This window comes from Nipponia nippon, unplaced genomic scaffold (genome assembly GCF_047370975.1).
Source record: "Nipponia nippon isolate SJK-2023a ecotype South Korea unplaced genomic scaffold, ASM4737097v1 scaffold_1, whole genome shotgun sequence".
Classification (NCBI taxonomy): Eukaryota; Metazoa; Chordata; class Aves; order Pelecaniformes; family Threskiornithidae; genus Nipponia; species Nipponia nippon.
Window position 1 is genome coordinate 147,670,944 of NW_028262290.1, and position 13,640 is coordinate 147,684,583.

At 66.4% G+C, this 13,640-nt stretch overlaps 1 protein-coding gene across 1 annotated transcript; it reads left to right on the forward strand.

Moving 5' to 3' along the window:
* The first annotated feature begins 3,490 nt into the window (after positions 1-3,490).
* Positions 3,491-4,540, forward strand: PTF1A (pancreas associated transcription factor 1a). The gene is made up of 2 exons (XM_087760528.1): positions 3,491-4,115; positions 4,218-4,540. The coding sequence occupies exons 1-2, from the start codon at positions 3,491-3,493 to the stop codon at positions 4,418-4,420; spliced, it is 828 nt and encodes a 275-aa protein (XP_087616654.1). The 3' UTR covers positions 4,421-4,540.
* Positions 4,541-13,640: the final 9,100 nt, after the last annotated feature.

A 13,640-nucleotide genomic window follows, 5' to 3' on the forward strand; every position in this document is an offset into this window, starting at 1 on the left:
GGGCATGCAGGAGAGGCAACAGAACCGGCTCCGTGGCCAGGAAATCCCCCCGAAATCACCTCAGCGTTGTTAAGATTTCGGGGTTTGCTTCCTTCTTTTTCCGGGTGTTTTGGGGTAAGAGTGAGACGGATCCGAGAGGGTTTCATATACGATACCTGCAAGATTTATACATGTGTTTCCAGACATGATGCCTTCAGAGGCAGCGGTCATTCCCCGGCCGCACTCCGCCCGGACGAGGCCATGCCGGGCAGGGAGGGAAGGAGCCGGCTCCTTTGCTCCCAGAAAAGGAGATTCGCCAGCCGCCGGCGTGGCCCGGCGTGCCCGAGCCGCCCGGCCGCGGTGCGCGGGGCAGCGGCGGGGAAGGACCGGCCACGCGTCCAGGTGTGCCCCAGGTGTGCCCCAGCTGCGCCCCAGCTGCGCCCCAGCTGCGCCGGCGGCACCGGCGGCGAGAGAGGCCTGGGGCCGAGCTCCTGTCCCCCGGGGTCTGCCCGGGAGTGAGGGCCGGGCTGCTGGCGGGTGACACGGCGCAGGACACCGCGCTTGGGCTGCGCAGAGCCACTCTGGGACCGGCCGTGGCTGAGCTGGCGGCTCCTGGGGGCCGTGGAGGTGCGGGGCGGTGGTGGGCTCCCCCGGGCTCCCCGGCCCCTCCGCAGCAGCCACGGGGGCCGGGCACGGCGGGTCCCTGCCCTCCCACCAGCGCCTGACGCCCGGCTGCTGCGGGGCCGCCACGCACCCACCCTCCCCGCGCTGGGGACGGGGGATGCCCGCGGTGCCAGGGGGCAGCGCCGGCCCCCGGGCGAGCCCCGGGGCGGGGAAGGGGAAGCCCCGCCGTTCCCCTGCGCGGTCCGCAGGTGCCGAAGCTGTGTTCGCCCTCCCAGGTGGGTCCCTCGGCTCGGCGGGACAGGGCTGCCCGGGGGGAGCGGTCCGCCTGTGAGGGATGCCTCTGCCAAGCTGCGGCTGGGGGGGCGAGGGGCCTCCTGCCCGCCCTGCTCCGTGCTCCTCGGGGCGGTCCCGGGCGAGCGCCGCTGGGAGGGCTGGGGGTGCTGGTGGGCAGCGAGCTGGGCGGGAGCCAGCCGAGTGCCCTGGTTGCCAGCAGCACTTCTGGGCGGCAGGAACACCATCACAGCCCAGGAGACCGAGGGAGGGGTTATTCCGCACACTCGGCACTCCTGAGATCGTATCCAAGTACCGCGGCCGGGTTTGGGGCAGCCGGTGCGGGAAACATCCCCGTGAGGGGCGAAGGGCGGCCGCGGCGGTGGGTGCTGGAGCAGGTGCCCGGGCTCAGCCCGGGGCAGAGGCGGCGTCGGGGGGACTCCGCGGGACCCTGCCAGAGCCTGCGGGAGCATCCAGAAGCCCGGCTCTTTACAGCGGTGCATGGTGCGAGGGTGAGGGACAGCGGGCGTGAACTGAAACCGGAGAAATCCAGGCCAGACACGCGGAAAACCTTTTCCAGCACGAGAAACATGAGAGATTCGGACTTCATATCCATCAGGGACCACTTAACTACACTTAACCCTTTAACCCCGAGGAGGGTGAAGCAGCAGCGCAGGTTGCCCTGGGAGCTTCTGCAGGCTCCACCCATGGAGGTTTTCAGGACCCGATGGGATAAAGCCTTGGTCCGGCCTCGCAGCTGCCCCGGCCGTGAGCAGGAGGCAGCACCGGAGCCTTCCTCAGGTCCCTCCCGGCCTGAGTTATCCTCGGAGGGCAGCGGGCGGCAGGGCCGGGCGCGGTGGCTCCCGCTGCGGTTTGGAGGAGGTTATTAACGAGCCCCGAGCCCGGCCCCCTTTCACCGGGAGGCTGCGGAGCCGTGCGCGGTGTTTCCTTCGGCGGAGGGGAGCTGGAGAGGGGCCTGCCGCCGCCCGACAGCACCGGGCAGCCGGGCCGGGCTCTCCCAGCGCAGCGGAGGGTAACGGGCGGTGATGCCCGCGGCAGGGAGCCGCGGCTGGAGCCGCCCGCCCACCCGGGCCAGCGGCCCTCGCCCCCTCGTCCCAGCCCCCCCCTCGCCCCCTCGTCCCGCTCCCCGGCTGGAGGGGAACGGGGAGCCCCTTGGCCATGGCTTCGCCCCTCGATCGGGAGACCGGCTCGGGTTCCCCATCCCGGGACGGTGGCAGCGGTGCCCCGGGCACCCGTGGGCGCGTCCCTGGCTTCGCGGGAAGGTTCCCTCCTTCCCTGCTCGTTTTTTTCGCGTGGTCCGGCTGCAGGCGGGACTTCCCAAGAAGTGGCTCTTGCAAAGCTCTTTGTTCCCTCCCGTGACTCACGCGTTTCCCTGCCGTTATCACGGCGTTGTCAGCGGCTTTGAAGTCGAGTCATTTATTACTTTCCCGAAGCTGGCCCTGTCTTGCTCTGCTGATAGAGCAGGGGACGTTTCCACTCGGGGTTTGATCTCTGCCCGTGCTGGTGGCACACTGGAAAGTCACTTTCGATAAACCTCGACAGACTCCGCCGGACAAACTGTTGCAGCGCTAATGACAGAGATAATCCTCCCCTAATCTGCCGGGTAATCCATTTCACCCCAGTGAGAATTTGTAAGGCTTTAATCAGTGAGAGGCAGTTAGGGAATGATTAACAGGGCCTCCGCCAAACGAGCTCGTCCTGAGGGGGCAATGGAAGTGGGAAAAGGAAAAACGCAACAGGGCCCGATGCGGTCAAAATCGGTGCGCGGCCGGGCGCGAGGAGCTGACGTGATTTATTCTGATGTTACGATATAACTGTCTTCATTTCAAACGCCGCGAGACACCCCGCGCCACCGATCCGCCCGCCGCCCGCTCCGACAGCGGCTCCGCCGGCGGCGGGGGCTGCGGGCCCGAGGCAGCGGGAGGAGCGCCGCGGGGAGGATCCGCGGGGCTGGCCGCTCCCGGAGCCCGGCGGGAGGCTGAGCCGCTCGCTGCCGACGCGGCCGTTTCGGTCAGCGGCCTGCGGGGAGTGGTGCCGGGGCGGGCCGGGGCCGCTCGCCCGACGTGCGGGGAGCACCGCTCTCGGCGGCTCCGCGGGCTCCGGGCCGGTCCCCGGGCGGCGGGGCCGGGCGGGGCCGGGTAGGGGGGCACCGTCGGGGCCCGCCCGCTACCCCCCCCCCCGCCCCGGTCCCCGCCGCGGCGCCGCCCCTCGGGCGGCGGGACCCACCCGGGGTCCCCCGACGGGGGGGGCCGCCCCCCCCCCCCGGCGGGCGCTGATTGGCTGGCGGCGGCGGCCCGCGGCACGCGCCCGGGGATGTCGTTATAAGACTCCTCGCGTGCCGGCCCGCCGCGCCAGCCGGCTCCGGCCTCCTCCCCGGAGAGCGGCGGCGGCGGCCCGGCCTCCCGGCCACCCAGGGGCGGGGAGGGCAGGGCAGGGCAGGGCAGGGGCGGGGGCCCCGCCGCCGCCGGGGCGGCTCGGCGAGCGGGCCGGCGGGAGCGGCTGCAGGCGCGTCCCGGCGGGGCTGCCCCCCCCGCCCCGTCCCGTCCCGTCCCGCCCCGTCCCGTCCCGTCCCGTCCCCACCGGGGCCGGGCGCAGCATGGAGACGGTGCTGCTGGAGCACTTCCCCGGGGGGCTGGACTCCTTCTCCTCGCCCCCCTACTTCGACGAGGAGGACTTCTTCCCCGAGCCGCCCCCGCGGGACGCGCTGGCCGCCGACGGGCTGCTGGAGCCGGACGTGGACTTCCTCAGCCGGCAGCTGCAGGAGTACTACCGCGACGGCGGCGACCCCGAGGGCGGCTACCGCTGCCCGGCGCCGGCCGCCACCTTCCCGCCGTCGCCCGCCTCGCCCGGCTTCGGCTACGAGTGCTGCGGGGCGGCGGGCGCGGGGCTGCTGTCCCCCGGGGGGCGGCTCCAGGCGCTGGGCTCGGCCAAGCGGCGGCGGCGGGTGCGCTCCGAGGCGGAGCTGCAGCAGCTCCGGCAGGCCGCCAACGTGCGGGAGCGGCGGCGGATGCAGTCCATCAACGACGCCTTCGAGGGGCTGCGCTCTCACATCCCCACCCTGCCCTACGAGAAGCGGCTCTCCAAGGTGGACACGCTGCGCCTGGCCATCGGCTACATCAACTTCCTCAGCGAGCTGGTGCAGTCCGACCTGCCGCTGCGCAGCGCCAGCAGCGAGAGCCCCAGCCAGCCCAAGAAAATCATCATCTGCCACCGCGGCACACGTAAGTGGCGGCCCGACCCGGTACGGCCCGGCCCGGCTCCGCGCCCCGCAGGAATGCCGGCCCCAGCAATAACCCCCTGCCTTTCTCCCCCCTGTCCCCCAGGATCTCCCTCCCCGAGCGACCCCGACTACGGACTCCCCCCTCTGGCCGGTCACTCGCTGTCGTGGACTGATGAAAAGCAACTCAAGGAACAAAACATCATCCGGACAGCCAAAGTGTGGACCCCCGAGGACCCGCGGAAGGCGAACAACAAACCCTCCCTCAACGACATCGAGAACGAGCCCCCCTTCGACTTCGTGGCGTGAGGCGTCCCGCGGGTGGCCCCCGCCCCCGCCCCGCCCTGTACATGCTGTATGTAGAGACCTATATTGTAAATGTAATTTAAGATTCAGACTCTAAGGGCAATCAACTTTATTTATCTATTTATTGCGGAGTAGTGATCATGAGGTAGAATCGTCTGTTTTGAATGTATAATTTATATAATTTATCCTGATTTTTTTTTAAGATATGCAATAGGTTTATTCCGCCAGCACCTTTTTTTGGGGGAAAAAAAAATAATGCCAGAACCTGTGAAAATAATTTATTGCCGCACGTGGACTCTTCCTGTGTTTGTTAATAATAAACCCGGATTGTACCTTGTGGAGCAGTGTGTTTGTGGGAAGCGGCTGCCGAGAGCCCCACCGCATCCCGAGGAAGCCCTGCCGCAAACGCCCGGCCCGGTGCCCGGAGCCCTGCGGGGCCGGGAGCAGGCCCCGGCCGGCCCCCTCCGCCCCGGTGCCGGCCCCGCTCTGCCCCGTCGCCGGCTCGGGCTGCTCTTATACAGCCGGGGGGGGGACGGGGACGGGCGGGGGGACACTTTCCCCTTCTCTCCACCCCTTTTGACGTCCTCTCCTGAAGTGCTTCCAACTGATGTCTTTGTCTATCTCTAGGAGGTCCCCTCCTTTCAGTGCCTCTGCTCTGCTTGTGGTTTCCAGCTGAAAAACCAGCCTTACGAAGGTGTCACACACACACCCCCCCCCCCGCCGCCTTGTGCCCCCGGCCCCGCCGCCACGGGGATGGGCGCGCTACCCGGAGCCGGACAAAGCTCTACCCAGAAGTGCCGGGGGGGGGGAGGACCAGGCTGGGGGCCGGGCAGGCTTGCGCCTGGGAAACAGCCCCCGGGGTGCCGCGGGGGGGGGGGGGGGGCGGGGAGCGATGTATGGCAAAGCCATCGTGCAACTGGTGGCAGAGTCGCTCTGGTCGCCCCAGCTCAGCGTGCCCGGCTGCTGGGGGGGGGCGGCTGGGCTGCACCTGCCCGGGGGCGAGGGGAGGGGGCGGCAGGGGCCGGGGGGCTGCAAGTGCTACCGGCGGGGGCGGGGGGGCGGCCCGGGGCTGGGGCGGGGGGCTCGGCCCGGCGCCGCAGGTGCTGATTTTCCCGTGGCACCCGCGGCTCAGCCCCGACGGCTCGGCCCCCGGGAGAGCCCCAGATGCCCGGCCCGGCCCACGGCCGGAGCAGGGCTGTCCCCGCGCCGTGCCCAGGCGGATGGGAACTGCCCGGGTGAGCCAAGGTGTAATTATTACTCATCATATACTGTACATCTCTCCCTCTCTCTCATTTTTTTTTTCAAAGCTGCCGCAAAGTGGGAGCAATATGTTGCATGCATGCTAATTGCATTAACCTAGTTAGACACATTTAGTTCCCTAGCGCGGATGGCATGGATCTATTCCAATAGCAATTAGAGGAGCTACTTACCCACACAAACACGCCGAGGCTGGGCCGGGGGGGGGGGGCTTTGCTTATTTATTTGCGCATTTTTCGTGCGAGCCCGGGGCTGTCCGGCTGCGAGCCTCGCCCCGGCCGGCAGCGGGCGGGAGGCGGGCGGCACCGGTGTCATTGAACTTAAACGGGGCTCTTTGAGGGAGAAAAAGAGCCGACCTATAATTCGATCTTGTCCTGTATTAGGACCTCATTAAACACAGAAAGTCGCTTTTGCACAAATGCTTCCATCAGGCATGTAATCTCATTACACTCATTAGAAAGTCAAATGTTAGTCGGACTTCAGCTTAATTATAAGTTATGGAAGTGTTGTACCGTTTCCTTCTGTGTGTAGCCCCGTCCGTCTCAATTGGCTTTGGTGATGCGGTCCCCCACAATTAAAACACTACAATCATTGTTATGTGGCACCTTTTCTTCGGCGTGCCACTTTTTTTGTGATTCAATGCTTCAACACATCCTTTAGTATGGTGCAGATGAAGCGGAAGAGCCGGCCTTCGCATGTAAAACACCAGGGTCTCTATCTTGTCACTCTCCCGTCTTGACTTGGCAAGTCCCTTTAAACGCAATCTTCAAAGAGACTGACAGCTCCTTTTGACTGACTCATCATCCATTCACCCCAGCGCCGCGCTCCTGCGACAAAATCCCGCCGCACAGGGCAGGAGGAAAGTGCCTGTGCCGGTCCCCCGGCCGGAGGGACCCGGCGGCTCCCGCAAGCCCGGCTCGCAGCTTTTGCGGCAGCTTTGGGGGGTTTGGCGGTGGGGAACAGGGCTCGGCGCGGTAAGGAGCAGCGTGGGGCAGGCGTGACTGACAGCCCCGCAGCCCTCCGTTCCCAGCCGCCTGCTCCCGCCGCTCCCCGCGGCCCCGAGCGGGGGGATCGCGGTGGCCGCTGCCCCCTTCCAGCGCTGCCCCCCCGGCGCGCCCCGGGCACCGGCTCCCCGCCTCCCCCGAGCCCCTGCCCCGCTCCCGGAGCCCCGCCGCCCGCCTGAAACCCCGCACCGGTCCCCGCGGGGGCTGCCTCTCCGCGGCCGCGCTGCCCCGACGGCGCCCCGCGGGGCGGGGGAGGCCCATCCCAGCCCAGGGCCCGTCCCGGGCCGCCCCCCCCCGCGCCACGCATCCCCGCGGGGGCTGAGGCCGCAAGGTGGGGCAGGAGTGAACAACAAGGGGGGGAGATCCCCAGCCCCGCTTGGGGCGGGCGGGTGTTAGAGGCACTTGCGGATGGCTCGCTTCCCGCAGGCTCCCGGGAGGGAGGTGCGGGCTCTGGGTGTGCGGACTGATGCTGTCCTCCCGGGATCAGCGTCACTCCTGATGCTCCAGGTGAAAAGACACTTTAATCGTCCGAGACGGACAATCCCCCCGTTAAAAAACAAAAAACAAAAACCAAAAAAAACCCAGAACACAACACGACAAACCACACCACCACCAAACACCAAAGCCCCCACCCAAGCCCAAAAGACGGGAGGCACCGGCGGGCCCGCCTGCGGAGGCAGCGGGGATGGGAAGGCGTGCTGCCTCCTCGGCAGCGCGGTGCGCAGGCAGGGGCGGCCCTGGGCACTGTGAACCCGGCCCGCCGCGGTTCCCAGGGCCTCTCATCTGCCGGCAGTCGGGCCAGCGCCCTGCGAGGCGCGGGGCGTGAAGCCTCCCCAGCCCGGGATCTCACCCCGCTTTCATTCACGCATCTCTCGCTGGCACCGAGTACCAGCTGCGAGGTCGAACAAACACCAGTTGAGTGTCCCCTGGTAAACCTCCCCGCTTTCCAAAGCATCCCGCAGCCGGTGGGAATGCTCCTAAATAACTCCACAACAAACCGCGCTGGCGAGACCTGGAAGCGTGGGCGGGAGGCGATTCCCACGACGGGGCCGGGGTCTGGCCAACAGGTGCTCGGGTTTGGCGGAGGGCGCCGGGGGAGCCCGGGGAGGCAGAGGCTCCGCTGCCAGAAAGCAGCCTGCTCCGGCGCCTCCGGCTTTACATGGCGTGGAAGCCGCAAACAATCGCAATGATATCTTTATTGCTAGGTTCATGTCCTGGGCTATAACATATCAATCCCTGTCGTGGTTCTCTCGGATGCACCTGGTATTTCAAACTTGTTCTTTTTGTGCTTCTGGGTCCTGGACTGCAGCTGCCTAAAGCGAGCAAAGAGAGAGGCCCTTACAATGTGTCCAAGACGTGTTGGCATGGTTTGCTTGTCTTTAATGTACCATTAACTATTGTCTTTACACAATATGGGAACTGTAAAGCATGACATGTGTTATAATAAAACACATTTTCAACGATACACTTGGACTCGGCGCTGGGATGCAAGCAAACAAACAGGCCCAAATCTTGTTTTGTCTCCCTCGCTAAGCCTACTGGCAATTAAACTTAAGACCACTGCTTTCCCCTGATCAGCCAATTAAATTTTATGTCTCCTAATTTTTCACATAGAAAAAAAGTCTCGGTGCCGGCCCCTAAAGACATTGATTTTCTTGCTATCACCTGGCGCTCAGACCTTAGTTCCATTTATCAAGAAGGGAAACGTCAGGCGTTACATAAAGTGACTCTGTTACCATAAGGCTCTCACCATCCTGCCCTATTGTTTTCCCTTGTTAATAACTCATTACCAGGATTTAACAAATCAACCATTACATATGTTTTGTGTCTCCATATTTTGATCCGTACGATTAAGCAGATGTTACGATTGAAAATTGAAAAGTCCAAGGCTACTCTCGTCTGAAAGAAAGAGGGCAGCCTCAAACAACGAGCTAACAATGAGATTCAGAAGATCTTCAGAAAAACATTTACGACCAATAAACAGACTCCAACCTGCTCCATTTCAACCATTGTGCGCCGTGGGGGAATAATTAAGTTTAATAGGAAGAGGTCCGCGGGGTTTTCAATGCCAAGCCCACAGGTGCGGGGTGGCACGATGAATGATCCGCCTGATTTTTGCCAGGCTCAAGGGCCCTTCTCCTGGCCGGGCGAGCAGATACGAAATATTGTCATTTCTTTTAATTCACGGCGTTACTCTCAGGCCGAACAAAGGGGCGGGGGATGAATGGCTCCGGCTGCAGCCCCGGCGCGCCCGGCCGCCGCTGCCCTCGCCGGAGACCGCCCGGCGGGGACGGGCGCGCCGCCGCCGCCGCCGCCGCCGCGCCCGGGGCCGCCCCGGCCCGCGCCGAGGGGCCCCCGCTCCCCCCCGCCGCCCCCCGCGCCGCCCCGCGCCCGCGCCCGCGCGCGCCCCGGCCCCGCGCCGCCCCCGCGCTCCGCGCCGCCGCGCGCCCCGCCGCCGAGGCCCGGGCCCCGCGCGGGCGCGCGTGCGCCCCGCCGCTCTCCCCGCCGCTCCCCGCGCCGCCGCCGCGGGGCGGGAGGAGGCGGGCGGGGCCGCCCCGCGCCGGGGGCGGATCCCGGCCGCAGCCCCCGCCGCCGCCCCGCCGCCGTCGGGGCCCCGGCGGGCGGCGGCGGGCGGCGGCGGCGGGGCGCTCCCGCCAGCCGGCCCGCGTTTGCGCATGGAGGTCTCCAAGAGGGGGCCCGGCTGCCGGACGCCCCCGTGGGCGACGGCGGGGCCGGCCCTGCGCGCCGGCCGCGCCGGGGGCGGCCCCGGGGGGGCCCCGCGAGGGGCCGCCGCGCCGCGCCGCCGGGCCCCGTCTGGCGGCGGCGCCGCCGAGCGGAGCGGGGCCCCCCCCCGGCCGGCCCCTGGGGCGGCGGCGCCCGCTCCGGAGGCAGCGCTCGCCTCTCCGTCCCGCGGGCGCGGCCCCCGCCCGCCCGGCGCCGAGCCGGCCTCCGGGGGGGGCCCCGCGGGAGCGCCCGCCACGCTGCCCGCCCCGGCCCTCCGCGCCCCCGGCCGCCGCCCGCCGCCCCGGCCCGCCGCGGCCTCCCGCTTTCCCCGCGCACCTGCTCGGCGCAACCTACAACGCCGAGCGGCTTGGAGAGGGCCGGGGCGGCCCGGCCTCGCCGCGCCCGCCCCGCTCCAGGCGCCCTGCGGGGCAGCCCCGGGGCGACGAGGGGCTCCGGCGGCTCTGCCCGTCCCTGACCCGCCCGGCCCGGAGGGGCCGGGGCCGCCCCGGTCCCCCCGACCCTCGCCGACCCGGCATCCCCGGCTGGCGCGGCGCGGCCCGAGCCCGCCGCCCCGCCGGGCGGAGGCTGCCCGCTCCCCGAGGAGAGGCAGCGCGGAGGGGTCGCTCGGGCGGGCGCGCGCCGCCGCTCCGCGCCCCGACGGGGGCTCCGAGCCTTCGGCCGCCGCGGGGCGCGGGGAGCGGGCCGGGCGGCGGGGAGCCTTCGGCGGCGCAGCTCGGCGTCCGCCGGGCGGACGGAGGCGGGTTTCCTTCTTGGGAAACGTCTCCTCCGGGCGCCCCGAAGGCTGCCGTGGCCCCGGAGGGCGCCAGGGACCGGGGCCGGTTCGGGACAGCCTCCCGCGCTCCGGCCCCGGGGAGAGCAATGTCCCAGGCCAGAGCCGCCGCCCGGCCGCGGGGCCGACGGCTTCTCCGCCGACGGCGGGCGGCCCCCGCCTGGTGGAGGCCCCGGGGAGCTGCTCGGGGCGAGATGGGGCGGGCGGGGGACGCCTCTGCGTGTCCCGGCGCGGCTCGGACCCTCCCGCTGGTGCCTGCCCGCCGCCGGTGGCCCCGGGCCGGCAGAGTTTTGGGAAGAGGGGGAAAGCAGGGAGCCCTCGGGCCGTGTCAGGGCCGGGCGTGCCCGCCGGCGTGGGGAGCAGCGGCGGGCGCGCCCCGACGGCGCGGTCGGCGGTGCCGGGGGCTGCGTGGAGCCCTGCGGCCCCCCCTCGGCGGAGCGCAGCCCGCGACACCGACCTTCCCGCGGGGGGGCACCGGGACGAGCCTTTCACGGAATTAGCCGCGCAGGCTTCTCGCTATGACTTTTGTTCTCCGCCACCGCCCGGAGACACCGCGCCGGCTCCGCCGCCAGCCTGTCCCGTCCCGTCCCGTCCCCGACGGCTCTCCCCGTGCCCTGCCCCGACAATGCCGCGAAATGCATCACTGTCACCGGGCGCGGGTGACAGATGAGGCGAAGGCGCGGAGCCCTCGCCAAGGTCAAGTTGAAGATGCCGGTGGCGGGGCGGGCGCCGCCGGTGGATGCCGAGCAAGGCCCGGCGCCGGGCCTTCGGGGGGGCCCTCCCCGACGTTACATTTTTCCCTCTACCCCTTCCCCGTCTCCCCTTGGGCTTTGCCCGGCGTTTCTCCGGGGGCCCGCCGAGGCCGGGACGCGGCCCGAGGGGACGGGGCCCTGCGCGGCGCTGCGCGGGGGGGCGCGGAGCGCCGGGGCCCCGGGCCCTGCGGGGCGGGAGCCGGGCCGGGCCGGGCCGGGCCGGGCCGGGGCGCCGAGCTCCGGCCGCCGACACACGCGCGGCCGCCGGCTTGAAATAAACCGTGCAAAACGCTCCGGGGTGGGTTTTACCCCGCGTTCAGCAAAAGTTTTCCAAACGGAGTCTGGTTAAACAAACACTTCGCCCTTCTCCCGCTCCCGCTCGCCCTCGCTCTGTGATGATTGATATTTTTTATTCAGCCAACTTTTATTTACCTTGCAAAAATGTTCGGGACAAATGTGATAAATTACAGATATGCAAATTTCTTTGAATGGCGTTGTAAGTGTGTCTCGCTGGAGCTGAATAAGTCCTTGCAAGTCGGTCTGCGCGCACTCAGGACCCCAGAGAGCTGATCAAAGCACCCTTTCTCTTTCATCCCCAGTATTCTCCTCCAAACTATTTCGATACAATATGTTTCCATGATGCACTTAATGTGCTAGGGACACAGAACTCATTACAACCTAGCTAGTTCTGCCGACCCCTTTGTTCAGAGGCATAAAGTTAAAAAAAGAGGAGGGGCGGAGGGGGGAGCGCTGCTAGTTGCCAGCTTTCTGAAATGTTAAAGCATGCGTCATTTTTCACCAGGTCTCGTCTTGATATCCTCAAAAGACAAACTATGAAACCGGCCTCAGCCCTTTCTGGCATTAATTACGCTGCTGTCCAGCCGATCTGTTTTTCCTATTATATGCATTTCTCAGCAGGGATTTTTTTTTTTTTTTTTTTGCAAGACTAATGCAGCTGCAAGTCGAAGTATGAATGCGTTTTATCGGTATAGAAAAAATAAGTGGAAAGGCTGAAAAAGATGTCAAAGTCTATACTGATTTTTTTTTTCCCTCGCTTGCCCCGTGTTTCAGGCACTGGCTTTGGAAAAGCCTTTTGGATCGCCCTGTTATGTTAATTGGTTTTGCCTCGAATTATCAGCGACTTAGAAGAGAAAAATCTCAGCCGGAGGCTGCTGAAAGCAGGTTATATGTTTATTGAATGTCGATGCGCCCAAGAAATCTTTTCTTGCCGGGGAAACGCTTCCAAGTATTTGGGGAAATAGCTGGGAATTAGCAGCCCCGAGTGGAGGGCGACCCGTTTCAAACCCACTGCGAGGTGGCGGCTCTTTGGGGAAATGACTCCGGCGGGATGACAGTAAGAAATAAACTCTATTTCAGCGGATGGCGCGGTTGTTTACGGGGTTGATTGGTTGACGGAAATGGCTGGCAGCCAGTTCTGGGAAAGATTCCAGACCTGACTCCGATTAACCCTCTCTGGTGAAACTCTGCTGGAAACCAACTCACCAGCAATTGCCATTAATCTACTTACTAATTAAGCCAATTCATTTCTAAAGGAGAAAAATTCCTTTCTTTGGCCAAACTGATGGGAGGAAATTTGAAAGAAGCGCCAAACTGTGTAACTGTAATTCAGCCAAGGACTGCTAAAACAAGGTGTTGATATATAGCTGGAGATTTAAAACAAGTTTCTAGGGCAACAATCCTTTGGAGACGGTGGTATATAGTGCATAGTAGATGAAGCTCGAATAATGGTGGACTGCAGTGTGCAATTGTACGGACATTGGTTGGAACCAGGACTGCTTTTCCCAATTAAGCCGCTCAAGTCTTTTACTCCTAATAATTTATCTGCCCCGTTTAAACGTTTCAGCCGTGGGCGACGGCTACAAAGAGCATCTCTGCTGCGACCCGGTGAACACGGTTGTGGAAACAGCATCAAACTTTTGCACGGTGACAACTCAACTCTTCTGGCTCCCGGGGTCCGGAGCAGCCCAAGCGGGGACCCGGGGACCCAGGGACACACGCTGCCCTTGCAGCCCCCCCGTGCCTGCGAGGACCTGCCCAGGGACCCCGCGGTAGCGGTGCACCCCGGCCGTGCCGCCCCGGAGGCTCTCAGTGAGGCGGGGGTTTATTTTATTGAGGTTTCCTCTTTAGGCTAGCAACACTGGGCTCCTAAAGACAGGGTCTAGGCCCGGGAGGTGACTCCTAGGGAGACCCGGCCCCGGGCCGGTGCTGTTTTCAGAGCAAGCCGCCACCTCTTGCGCTGCTGGCAGCAGGTGAGGGGGAGAGGTGGTGAGTGAGGGGGCTTCGCCCTCCCTCCCGGCACCTGAAGGAGGGGGAGCGGCCCCGGGCCGCCCGCCCCGTCTGCCGGCCCCGCCGCCAGCGTCCCTGCCCGCCCCCGCCCTCGGGGCCTGGCCCCAGCTCGGCCAAGGGCGCCCGCCCTCCCGGGCAGACCCGGGGCACCTTCACCCTCGCTCTTGCCTCTCACACGGCCCCCCGCCCCTGCCCCCCCGCTCTCCCCCTCCCCAGCCCGGTTGTCGGTCCCGCACCGCGCCCAGAGCAGCCCCGTCGGGGCCGGGGGGGACCCGCTGCCCCCCGCCCCGTCCCGCCGGTGCCACCGGTGACCGGCAGCGCTGGCATTCCCCAGCCGGTGCCGAGGGGTGCGGGGCCGACGGTGGGCACGGAGGCGGGGAAGGGGCAGG

Excerpts from the sequence above, each read along its gene's own strand:
- PTF1A (XM_087760528.1), top strand. The coding sequence starts at position 3,491 with ATGGAGACGGTGCTGCTGGAGCACTTCCCCGGGGGGCTGGACTCCTTC. Across the intron at positions 4,116-4,217 it reads CATCTGCCACCGCGGCACAC|GATCTCCCTCCCCGAGCGAC; the intron begins GTAAGTGGCGGC and ends CCTGTCCCCCAG.